Below are 13,941 nucleotides of genomic sequence, written 5' to 3'. Positions count from 1 at the left end.
ACAGATGTTACCTTGCTGATCCGAAATGTCCCAAGCGTTCATCACAGTCTGTATATTTCACATCTTTGATAAAAATGATAAATTGTGTATTTATTAAGAAGATAAGAATTGATTTTTCTTTGTAGGTTTGATTCCACCACTGAAACAGCAAACAACAATCATGAAAGGATAGTAACAAAAGCAAATGATAGTGGTACAAGGTAAAAATCATACATCTGAATTTGTAAAATACATGCTTTCAAGTTGGATAAAAATCCTTCAGTTTCATCGATATTTTCAAGTCTACCATACAGTTTATATACTGAGTATATTTTTAGAGCTATAATGGACAAAAATAAATTGAACACGACAGTAGTTTTACTTTTTTCAAAGTTAAATCCATCATGTTTCCATTTTACATCAAAACCCATGAAATTGCTATTTTCAATACAATTTGTACATTTACACAATCAAAATCATGTGTTGTGTATTATTAATCTCATTGCTAAACGTTTTACAAATGCGGGTCGAATTTTTGTTGATTTTACTAAATTAATGTAATTGTGACAATTTTGATGTTTACATGTCTTAAGATGTCAGATATTAAGTTCTAACGTTTATATATTACGTCTAGTATACATCTAGTCACTTCTGAAGTCGTTTTAAAATCGTACAGAGTTTTAAAATATTTTTGTATTATTTACAAATATTTACCTTTCAATGTTCCATGTAATTCATTTTATTATATACCCATCAATGTATCGTTCTTTGATACTGTGGATTTCACAGCGTGTGATCCGGTTTTCCGGATCACCACACTGTGGTTTTCTGATTCCGTATCAGTATCCTCTGAAACTGATGCCGTCACAATGACGTCACAATGCAACAACGCAACGTTATTTGTGGAAAATATTGACCGCGTCACAAAACAAAACTACGTACACAAAACATAATTTCATGGTATGTCTGTTTTTGATGATTTGGATTACATTTATCATCTTATAAATGTGGATTTAAAATGCAGAAGGGGGTATATAATAAATTTATCATTACTACAGTAACTTGATCCGAAGAGTTTTAAAATATTTTTGTATTATTTACAAATATTTACCTTTCAATGTTCCATGTAATTCATTATACACGCTATTTTGCCAGTCTTCTCAAATGTTATTTGTTTTCTGCAATTTCATTGGTTAAGAGGCTTGAATGCTTACCTATCAGATTGAGCGTTTATCATTTTTTTTAAGAAGTATTTTATTGTTTGTCAGTCTTATATAGAGCACGGCATCCGAGAGATTCGCTATCTCTCTACTTGGACCAAGAACTGTAAGGTTCGTTCCACAAGAACTTCGGGTTCGTTTAGAGTAGGGGTTTTCAACATGCAGTTAGTAAAAACAATGTAGAGTTAGGAAACATCTTTTGTTTTTAGGAGTTAGATATTTAGGTCACCTGGTTAACAACTGAACATTTTCAACTTCTTCTTAATAACTACTGGTCCCATTCTTTTCAAATTTGATTTGAAGCATTAGTGGGACAAGGGGGACATAAATTGTGAATTTTAGGACTCCAGCATCCCATGGGCCCTAGGGGCGGGGCAAAAACTGTCCACAATTGACCAATTTTCAAAACTCTTCTTCTCAAGAACCACACACATGTAAGAAAACCTAAATGCATGGTGATGTAGAGCAGGAAAGTCTCTACCAAAATTGTAAATGTCAAGATCCCCGGGGTAGGGGTTCTGGCCCCAGGGCGAGGCCAAACTTGGTATATAGTGTTTATGTGTAAAACACTCAAATAGCATCTTCTTTAGTGTTGTTGATACTAAATTAAAAGTGAATAGATATTTAGAACGAACAGGTAGTCTTTTACCATAATTGTAAATTTGATGATCCCAGGGGTAGGGGTTTTGGTATCAGGGTGAGGCCAAAATGGTAAGTTATCAAATGTATGAACAATAGACATTTTCAACTTCTTCTTGATGACTATCATTCCAATTCTTTTCAAATTTAGTATTAAACATATTTGGAACAAGGGGAACATAAATTGTAAATTTAAGGATTCCTGCAACCCTGGGGCCTTAGGGGCAGGGCAAAAACTGCCAAAAATTTCTTCTCATGAACCACACATGTGTAAGAAAAACCAAATGAGCAAGAAGGCCTCTACCAAAATTGTAACTTTCATGATCCCCGGGGAAGGGGTTCTGACCCCAGGGTGGGGCCAAACTTAGTGTATATGTGTAAAACACTTAAATACCATCTTCTTTAGTGCTGTTGATACTATATTGACACTAAATAGATATTTAGAAAGAGCAGATAGTCCTTTATCAAAATTGTAAATTTGATGATCCCAGGGGTAGGGGTTTTGGTAACAGGGTGGGGCCAAATGGTCAGTTTCAGTTATTAAATGTGTGAAAAGTAGATATTTTTAACTTCTTCTTAATAACTATCATTCCAATTCTTTTCATATTTGGTATGAAGCATATTTGGAGCAAGGGGGATATAGATTGTAAATTTCATGATCCCTGGGGTAGGGGTTCTGACCCCAGGGCGGGACCAAACTTGGTATATAGTGCTAAATGGATAGAGCAGGTAGTCTTTTACCAAAATTGTAAATTTGATTTTCTGCAGAGTAAGGGTTTTGACCCCTTGGTGGTGGGGTTAAACTTAGTATATAGTATGTATGTGTAAGTTTGCTGATACTGTATAAAATCTAAATGCATACTTAGAGATAGCAGAAAAGGATGTACAAAAAATGGTGAATTTCATAACTTTAGGATGAGTCCAAATTAGTCATATCTTTTGATATTTTAATGTTAACAAACATATTATTTAAAGCCTTTTATCAGTGTATGCACTTTTGAGGGCAGTGAAGTTTTAAGAACACATCCTGTTTATACTGTTGCTGAACATTAGAATTTAGCTTAGATATTCTGAACAGGAAATGTTTTCTAGATTTCATTGCCCATGGAGGTAGTGATACTTTTTCTCTAGTATTCAGGTGACCGATAAGGCCTGTGGGCCTCTTGTTTTCTTGACAATGTAGATATCCTGGCAGAGAGAGGTTTACTTTGGTTCAGGGTAGAATTAGATATCACTTATTTTTCATAGTTAGTAGTTATATGTTTAGGCTACCTCAACATTTATATTTAGCCTTGAACTGTATTACTTTGAGATGTGTGGAGCACACTGGTGTAGTAAACTGTATTTTTGACAGCATATGGAAGCTCGTTAATGTCATAACCTTAGCTTTTTCTTATTACTACGGTACATATTTTTCGTAATTATGGTCTTCTATTTCGGGTAAATTTTACATTCCTCTCTGGTTCGTTTTATTATCATGGGAAAAATTATTATTTGTTATTAACTATTCTTGTACCGTATTTATTTTTGTCGTAATAAATTCATAAACTTTATGTTTTTTCATTTCAAATCACGGTGTTGATCACAATTTAGGAATCACTAAAGAACCCGGGTATACATTGCAACCAGTGTGGTTTATATTTTCAATAATTTATTACCCAACTAGGTGAAAGGCTTCCATAGTAGAATGTGCAATAATTGTGGGGTGAAATTACACCTCAAATTCACAGGTACTATTACACTTGTTACGGTTAAACACCGAGATGATACTACCCATATGTTGACTGTGACTGAGCTACATTGTACCGTAAATTCCCCTCATTGTAATTTCCCGTGACGTCAGTTGAATATCACGTAACATTTTATTTTTGGAAAACAGCAAGAAGTCCTATTTGTGAACAAAAGTTCAGATTCATGCGGGTTACCAGCTGAATTTTTATTGATATACCGAGAAATAAATAAAAATCCTTTACAGGAAAAGTGCTGGAAGCAAATACATTCTCAAACTAAACATGCTATAATTTATAAACATATCAACAGTCAGCAGCGAATTACCGGGGTTGTCCACAATCCTGTATATATATCATACCGTTAATATACAAGACAGAGATTGCTCCCTGCACTTGTCAAACGCATAAATGTAAAACTTATACGGTACCAATTTTGATGCACCAGATGCGCATTTCGACAAATAATATCTTTTCAGTGATGCTCTTGAAAGCCGAAACTTTGGAAATCATAAATAACAAACTTGTAAGAACTGTAATAAAACCCAGAGTGCCAAAGACTGGAGTCAAATTCGTCTAGGGATCAGAGCTATGCACGAGGGAGATAATCCTTAATATTGAAATTAATTTCTAAATTTTCTAAATTTTATCACAGCAATTAAATATAGATCCGTATTTTCAAGCTAGTAACGAAGTACTTAGCTACTGGACTGTAGAGACCCTGTTACATTTGGTGCCGTGACCAGGACTTAACCTTATAGGCAACAGTCAAATGTAACAGGAAGGAGGAAATGCAACGGGCCAGACCGGGATTCGAACCCGGGCCCCCTGAATCTCTAGTCAGGTGCTCTACCAACTGAGTTATCTGGCCATCGGCGATCGAACCCGGCTGACCGCTACATTCCTCACTCCTTAAATATCTTCACACTTGAAGATATTAACCCAGGATCTTAATCCCCTGGCAGGATTTTTTACCTGTCAGTTCCAGATCCTGGGCACGGCACCAAATGTAACGGACCAGAACGGGATTCGAACCCGGGCCCCCTGAATCTCTAGTCAGGTGCTCTACCAACTGAGCTAACTGGCCACCGGCGATCGAACCCGGCTGACCGCTACATTTGTATGCACAACGTAGAACATTAATATGTGTTTTTATTTGTTAGTAATGTTAATAAACTAACAAAAATTAATCAAAACATGACATTTTTTAAAAACTTTTTTCTCATTTTACGACATTTATGATCACGTTACGATTGTAAACAAACGCGAGCTCGAAGATACACGCACTGTACGATGTCGCATTTAGTCTATTCTAAAGCAGTCCAGAAATATACACAGGTGATTCGTTGGAAGTAAAATGGCAGTTATAGATCAGGATGCATCCGATATTCTCACAACAAAGAAAATGGCCGAAAAGCAGGCAAACCACACACATGGTGACACAGTACATATACAGTACTGTACATAGTTCAGACGAGAGGGGAGAATGGAAGAATGTTAGCGATGTAGTACCCGAATCAGAGGCTGCTGATATAGTTTTGAATGAATTTGTAAGTTTTTCAATATACATGTACAAGAATTTTTTAATGAAAATAAAATCTACAAACTAAGTAGATCTGTACCTAAATTGATCTGCAATCTTCCCGATCCCGCCTAATTGGTCATAAGCGAATCTCGCTCCTACCGTTCAATGTATCATTATCGAAGCATCATTTTGATTAAAAAGTGTAATCTATATCATTGTTTTTAAAAATCACCCTAGTATACAGCGAATTTCATTCATTAAAAAGAATTAAATGGGGAAAGGGGGTTTCTCCCATCTAGAGAATTATGGTGCGCGTTCAAATGATAATTTTGTTGACTATATATATATATATAAGCACTGAAAAGGCCACGACACTGTTGGTTATTTAAAACTCGAATTTTCGACGCAACCCGCGTCTTTATCAAGAGACATATATTACATAAACAAATAACACGCAAAAACGTATCGATAAACTACATTGGTGACAAGAGTGATACACTGTTGTACTGAGTGATAAAAATGGTGATGGTTTTGTTGTAAAGCGTGTTTACTGACTATGGTTTAGAGAGTTTGTACCATGGTCGGGTCGGGATGAAAATAGAATTATTCTTGAAAATTACAGAAATCAGATAGATTTAGAGGGAAAACTTACAAAACAATGTGATTATGGAATAAAATGGTGGGAAGATAATGATATGGACTGATTAAGTTCAAAACAATATTTGCATTAATTTTCATTAAATTCTGGCCTTCCCGTTGCATAATAATTATTCAAAAGTATATTGTTTAACAGTATATTGATAAATTTTGCATTTTTATGCCCCCGAGATCGAAGTATATTGGTTTTTTTCCTGTCCGTCATTCTGTAATTCTGTCTGAAATGTTAACCTTGCTAATAACTTATGAACAATAAGTGCTAAAGTTTTGATATTTCACATGAGTATTCCTTGTGATAAGCCCTTTCTGTTAGTACTAAACTTTTTGACCTTAGCATTTGACTTACTTTTAAAAAAATTGACATTCGTCATAACTTTAAAATGGTAAATATTTGAGCTTTCATATTGCATTTTTTGTGACAAGATCTTTCTACAGGTACCAAGATATTTGTACTTGTGACCTTAGCCATCTTTGGAATTGGCCATTATCAGGGGCATTCGTGTTTCACAAAAATAAACTTTATTCAAATCATATTTTACCCCAATCGCTATTAGCTATAATAAATTCCTTTTTTTATACTTTGCTTGCATAATTGGCCCTTGACGCTTTTTTCTTACGAAAGTGTTATAAAGTCTTTTGTTGTATATTTGCAGGTTTGACTCCACCACTAAAACAGCAATCAACACTCATGAACTGATAGTAACAAAAGCAAATGATAATATCACAAGGTAAAGTATCGTATAGATAACATACATGTAACTAGTTCGTTGTACAATATAGATATTATACGAGTAAAGTTCCGTGGGGATCCGGGTTAGAATAGGTCATCAGTACCCCTTGCTTGTCGTTAGAGGCGACTAAATGGGGTGGCCTTCGGATAAGGCCGCAAACACCGAGGTCTCGTATCACAAGAGGTGTGGCACGATAAAGATCTCTCCCTACTCAAAGACAGTAAGTGCCGAACATAGACCAAATTTTTGCAGCCATTTATCGGCAATGGTGACGTCTCCATATGAGTGAATTCTCGATGGGGACGGTAAGCAACACACACACACACACACACACACACACACACACAAACACACACACACACACACACACACACACACACACACACACACACACACACCGTACAAATTCCGGTGTCGAAGGGCAAAAGTGCTACAGGTCGGTATTACCGACATGTTATACTGAAAAAGCTCAAGAAATATCATAAACGACGCCCTGTGTCAGGATTTAGGTTTGTTCGTTTGCTCCATCACTTACATCTGAGCTTGTGAGGCAATTTATGAAGTCAGAGAAGGATATCGTCTTGCCACACCCACCATACTCTCCAGATCTAGCTCCATGCGACTTTTTCTTTTTTCCAAAACTTAAAAAGTTCTTATCTGGTTGTTGTTACAAGTCCCGACAAGCCCTTGGCTCAGCCATCAGTCAGTGTCTCAGAGGTCTACCTAAATCAGCGTACCGTGACGCATTTCAGAAATGGATTTTGCATTTCAAACCGCGGAGAATACTTTGAAGGGGTGTAATGTTTCACTGTTTGAGTCGAATGCTTTTGAGATATCCTACAATATACAAATTACATATTGAACAGCCCTGGTGTATATATATATATATATATATATATATATATATATATATATGCAAGGTAAAGATAACGAACAGTGATCAATCTCATAACTCCTATAAGCAATACAAAATAGACAGTTGGGCAAACACGGACCCCTGGACACACCAGAGGTGGGATCAGGTGCCTAGGAGGAGTAAGCATCCCATGTTGACCGGTCACACCCGCCGTGAGCCCTATATCCTGATCAGGTAAACTGAGTTATCCGCAGTCAAAATCAATGGCCAAGAACGGCTTAACAATCGGTATGAAACACGTCAGACAGCATTTGACCCAATGCGAGGTTGTACTGACGAATTAGATCGTTAGAACGACCATAGAATTTGCGAAATGCTGACTTCAATCGAAACTGTTGAAACCCCTGTACCATGAACTTGTTTGTCAGTAGCTTACCTCGATTTAAAAACTGACTATACGCAGAACAAGCTCTTGCATATCGAATCAGTTGAGATATATAAACACCATATGCAGGTGATAATGGAATATTGCTACATAAATATGGGAAGTTGACAATGGAGGGTATATATACAGTGGAGCCTCGTTAATCCGGACACTTGGGTTCCCAGCAAAATCGTACGGATAAATGAAGTGTCCGGATAACTGAATCGCATATTTTTTTATCTTTACATAAGTAACCAATATGCCTACTTTTATAATGTGTAGTGAATTCAACACATTCTATCATTGGATTTAACCATTTGCATTAGTAAATAAAGTATGATAATGTTAACATTTACATGCATTTCAAAGCACAACAATTCGACAGCAATAAAGCTCTACAACATCGTAACAAGAATCAATTGTACACAGGTACATTCTACATGCGTGACATTCTAAACGTTAAAAATATTAATTGTATATATAAAGCACAGGAAATTCTTGCCTAGATGGTCGAGCGGTCTAGCGCGTTGGTTACGTGCTGCTAGGAGATTTGGTTCCGCAGATCATGAGTTCAACCCCGGGTAGGGGCGGAAGTGGGTATCCAAATAAAGTGAAATTTTCTGTGCTTTATATATATATATATTTAACAGGGTGTTGATTGCGAATAGATTAATGATGACCAACTCCTGTTGAGGTTCTGAACAAGGCGTTTATTCAGCAAAGTATATATTAAGTTGCTTGAAAAGAAAGCCCTGTAACAATTGTATAACAATAATCAAACATTTGTAGAAATCATAAAATACAATATTACTTTTACAGACTAATTGATATACAATTAATGATAGCAATATTTACATACTTCAAGGGAGATAACTTTGTCTTGCACAAAGTGCTATACATGTAACATTAAATACACAAATGCATCTCCCAATATTTATACTCTTGCCTATGGATAAAATCTTTACTGTACACTTATGCTTATCATAATATAAACATAACAGTTATTACTTTAATATAAAATATCCATTATGAGAAATATTTAAGTCAGTAACTCAAAATACTCAAACATACCATTCTATGGGAATAGGCCAATATATACAATGGTGAACTGCCAATGTGATTAATAAATGTCACCATATAAAGTTCAAACCTGCAAGTTAATCAAATAACTTACAACTAGCTGCTAATGCAATTATCATAAAAATATGGCCATTAATAAGATACATCATAGTGAGACAATTGAACTACATGTATTTACACTTTATAGTTAAAATAAATGATTCTCTCTCACTATATACTTTTACTCAGGATGAAGTGCATAGGAAATTAATCTTAATGCAGAATTATAGGATTTACCATTTTAGATATATATTAGAAGTATATTATCATTAGTTATTAGTAACTTACCGATTGAGAGGAAAAGTCAGTCTCGGGTAGCACTATCAGGTCTATGTCAACTCAAAACTTATACACTGATTTATGGACTGGTCACTTCAAATTTCAGACAAAGAATGAACTGACACAAAGAACTTTTGGAGGGAACAAATCCCAAAACCAATAAAAACGCAAGACACAAAACTAAAACACCAATGAAATCAAAACACTTATGGACAACTTGGCCAAGACATAATTAGGCACCTCAGGCACTCTATACCAAAGAACTCACTAAGTGTTATGCTTGACTGACCGAATATTGAATTGCAGATCCATTAAAGGATTATATAATTCAATACACATAACATTGATGTTAAATTGAAATAAAATGAAATAACAATGCATACATGCATATATGAATGCATTATATGCATATTAGATAAGAAATGACTCTACCACACACACACACACACATATATATATATATATATATATATATATATATATATATATGTATATATTTATATACAGGGGTGGATCCAGGAATTGCGGTTACGGGGGCGCCACTTTATGAGGCAGTGGGTCCAGGTCGATTTGATGCAATTCTTGCGCCGATCCACGTCCGAGTCTTGTTGCCGGTTACGGAAAAGGACGAGCGCGTGATCCGATTGCATCAAAATATGTTGTCATGTGTACACAAATGTGATAATGTATTATTTTGAAGTGTTTTTAAACTTAAAATAATCTAAAATTAAGTATTGATATACCAATTAAATACTTGTAAATAAATAATACAAATTTTTTACTTATATAAAATACATGTACATATTACTAACCAGCACTGCATGTTTCTATTACTGAAGTATAACAAGAGTTATCTTTCTTCAAAATAAGAGTTGTCTTTAGTGTTTTATTCATTCAAGACAAGTATAGGCAGAGTACTAGTTTAGAGGTCAGTAGTGTTTGATTGGTCACTGTAAGTATTCCTGCAATTTTATTGGAAGGTCTTGAAGTTCAAAATTCTGGAGAGTTTTATTCGGTAAATTTAAATCACTTTGAAGTTAGCAGTCAGAGAGATTGCCAGTGCTATATACTTAGAAAGATTGAGAGTAGAAATAAGGAAAGTAGAGGCAGTCGAGATGCTTACAGTTCAGAACAAATGAGCGTCAAAGGTTACGCAAGTCACAGTGAGGGCAGCAGAAATAAATTGTATATAGCATAAAAAACATTTCAATCACATTTATTATGTTTATGTTTACATGTAGCTAAATATGTTTTAATGATTTGCTATAAAACCCTGGGAGAAACTAAAATGGGCTGTTCCCTTGCTGCCTAATTTCATTTATGTATTTGGTAAATAGATATTGTTTAAATTGAACCTGATCAAAGCATGAACATTACAAAATATGTAAATACATCACTGTACATGTAGCTGCGCTCGCACAAACGGTAGCACCTTCAAAATATTACGAAAATATGAATTTTATTTTAAACATAAAATTATCAAAAGATCACTAAAATATGGTGTCCTGATAGGGCTATTTGCAAAAGTGTGACAGCACGTTAGTCACAACAAGCCAACACGCCAACAAGCAACGCGCCATCACGCTAACACAACTTTACACAACTCTCCTTTGCGCTGACAAGCAAAGCGCAGTATAAACTGGTTCCCCGCTGATTGGTGCCACACCAATCGGATCACGCGCTCGTCCTTTTCCGTAACCGGTAAGAAGACTCGGACGTGGATCGGCGCAAGAATTGCATCAAATCGATGCATTTCTTCGCCGGAAGCGCGCCCGTGGATGAGGTTAAAAGGCCAGAACCGAATCCCTGAATAATGTGTTATTTATATTTTCACCACAGATTCAGTTTTGGTATCATCAACGTCTTATTCACTCTAATACATAAACATGTAAGTGGAAATTGATAGTGGTACAATACCTTAGATGTGTATAATATCTTAGATGCATTTGAAAGCTCGCGTTTGAAAGTGCAACGTACGACTGTGACGTCATAGTTACGTTTATGTATACGTAGCAACCAACTCTGATGGCGTCGATCCACATACGAGGTTCATTTGCGGTTACGGAAATAGCGGAGTAGTTACGATTGGTGCCACACCTGAGAGAAGCGAGGTGAACAGGGTACCAGTTTACGCGCAGTAACGCTACATGTAACAGAACACGCCTTCGTGTTAGCCTGATTGCACGTTGCTTGTCGGCGCAAAGTCGTGTTGTGTAAAGTTGTGGTAACGCGACGGCGTGTTGCTTGTTGGCGTGAAGGCGAGTTGCTTATTGGCGTGACGGCATGTTGTGACTAACGCACTGCCACGCTTTTGCAAATGGCCCTATCCAGACACCATACTAAAAAGGGAGAGATTCTGTTCAAATTATAGTGTAACGTAATGAATTTGATGTTTACGTTCTTGTTTTGAACTGTTTACGTTTGACATTTTTTTATATGATTCTCCAGTTACGTCACACAGTATACGCGATCGCGTGCAGTTCCTAAGAAATCTGGGAGCCTAACTGGAAGAGTTTGGTTTGTGAGTAGTCTCATTCAACCAGACACTCGGCTGTCCCCGTAAATCTCTGCTCTTCAGATATTTACGGGAAAAGCAAAGCGTCTGGTTGAACGAGACTAACTCCAGCGGAAGTTTGTAACAATCGCCCGCCCCCTGGTGGCCGATAATGAAAATTTTACGTGGTTTTTTTTCCTGGTCACAGAGATATTCTTTTGAATATTCCACAAACACATCAAGGCTTGCCGACAATACCGAATTGGATTATTTTAAAGATTTTGTTACTGAAAAAATAAAGGAAATATTTTTATTTCATTATATACTACATGCATGTACCTAAAGGTAAAATAAATAGTTGTACTTTATTTTTATAGACTAGAAAATAGGATCAACGGAATAGAGATCATCCTTATCATACTGGCTGTGCTTTGTGGATTGATCTTCATCGTGGTCGCATTGTACAAATATGTAATTCATCGTAATCAAACTCCACGTGAGTGTATATGTATATAGAGAACATATAATGTATTCAACGAGTTTAACTAGGGAGAATACCAAACCAATTACTGAGTTTTAGGTCACTTGAGTTTATTGCAATTGGTTGTCGTTCGTCGTCGTGCGTTAACAATTGAACATTTTTAACTTCTTCTTGATAACTACCAATCTAATTCTTTTCAAATTTGGTATGAAGCATCTTGGGGACAAGGAGGACATAAAGTGTAAATTTCAGGACTCCAGCACCCCTGGGGTTCTAGGGGCTGGGCAAAAACTGTCCAAAATTGACCAATTTTCAAAACTCTTCTTCTCTAGAATCGCGCATATGTAAGAAAAATTAAATGCATAATGATGTAGAGCAGGAATGCCTCTACCAAAATTGTAAATTTCATTATCCCCGGGGGTAGGGATCTGACCCCAGGATGAGGCCAAACTTGGTATATAGTGTTTATATGTAAAACACTTAAATAACACCTCCTTTAGTGCTATTGATATTAAATTGAAACTAAATAGGTAATTTAAAAGAGCAGGCAGTCCTTTTTCAAAATTGCCAATTTGATGATCCCAGGGGTAGGGGTTTTGGTATTAGGGTGGGACCAAAATAGTCAGTTATTAAATATGTGAACAATAGACATTTTTAACTTCTTCTTGATGAAAGGTGAAGATAACGAACAATGATCTCATACATCCCATAAGCAATACAAAATAGATAGTTGGGCAAACACGGACCCTGGACACAACAGAGGTGGGATCAGGTGCCTAGGAGGAGTAAGCATCCCCTGTTGACCGGTCACACACGCCATGAGCCCTATATCTTGATCAGGCAAACGGAGTTGCCGTAGTCAAAATCAGTGTGTCACGAACGGTCTAACAATCGGTGTGAAACACGTCAGACAGCATTTGACCCAATGATAGGTTGTATTGACGAACAAGATCGTTAAAGCGATCATAGAATTGCGAAATGCTGATTATAAGCGAGACTGTAGAAACCCCTTTACCATCAACTTGTTTGTCAGTAGCTTGCCTCGATTTAAAAACTGACCATATGCAGAACAAGCTCTTGCGTATCGAATCAGCTGAGAGATATAAACACCATATGCAGGTGATAATGGAATATTGCTGCATGTACATAAATATGGGAAGTTGACGATGGAGAAGCTGAAATCATCCAATCCAATTCTTTACAAAGTTGGTATGAAGCGTTTATGGAACACTAGGGGGACATAAATTGTAAATTTCAGGATTCCTGCACCCCTGGGGCCTTAGGCAAAAATCTGTCCAAAATTGACCAATTTTCAAAAATCTTCTTCTCTAGAACCACACATGTTTAAGAAAATCTAAATGCATAGTGATGTAGAGCAGAAAGGCCTCTACCAAAATCGTAAATTTCATGACCCCTGGGGTAGGTATTCTGACCCCAAGGCAGGACCAAACTTACTATATAGTGTCTATGTGTAAAAACACTTCAGTAACATCTTCTTTAGTGTTATTGATACTAAATTGAAACTAAATGGATAATTAGAAAGAGCAGGTAGTCTTTTACCAAAATTGTAAATTTGATGACCCCCGGTGTAGGGGTTCTGACCCCAGGCTGGAGCTAGACTTAGTATATGACATTTATGTGTAAGTTTGCTGATACTGTATAAAATCTAAATGCATACTTAGGAATTGGAGAAAAGGATGTACAAAAAATGGTGATTTTCACAATCCAGGGTTTTGGCTTTAGGATGAGTCCAAATTAGTCATATCTTTTATGTTTTAATGTTACACCTATTATATTATGTAAACCTTTC

At 36.2% G+C, this 13,941-nt stretch overlaps 1 protein-coding gene across 1 annotated transcript in view; it reads left to right on the top strand.

The window, feature by feature from the left end:
* Positions 1-13,941, top strand: part of LOC125677420 (ankyrin-3-like) — a 38,225-nt gene that overhangs the window by 17,344 nt on the left and 6,940 nt on the right. Inside the window, exons 5-8 of the mRNA XM_056158453.1 lie at positions 1-46; positions 126-200; positions 6,401-6,475; positions 12,028-12,146. The exon at positions 1-46 is cut by the window's left edge and continues 30 nt beyond it. Coding sequence (XP_056014428.1) covers positions 1-46; positions 126-200; positions 6,401-6,475; positions 12,028-12,146 — 315 coding nt within the window. The remainder of the gene's footprint in view (positions 47-125; positions 201-6,400; positions 6,476-12,027; positions 12,147-13,941) is intronic.

Source organism: Ostrea edulis, chromosome 3, assembly GCF_947568905.1.
Source record: "Ostrea edulis chromosome 3, xbOstEdul1.1, whole genome shotgun sequence".
Taxonomy (NCBI): Eukaryota; Metazoa; Mollusca; class Bivalvia; order Ostreida; family Ostreidae; genus Ostrea; species Ostrea edulis.
This window is presented reverse-complemented; position numbering and strand designations above follow the sequence as displayed.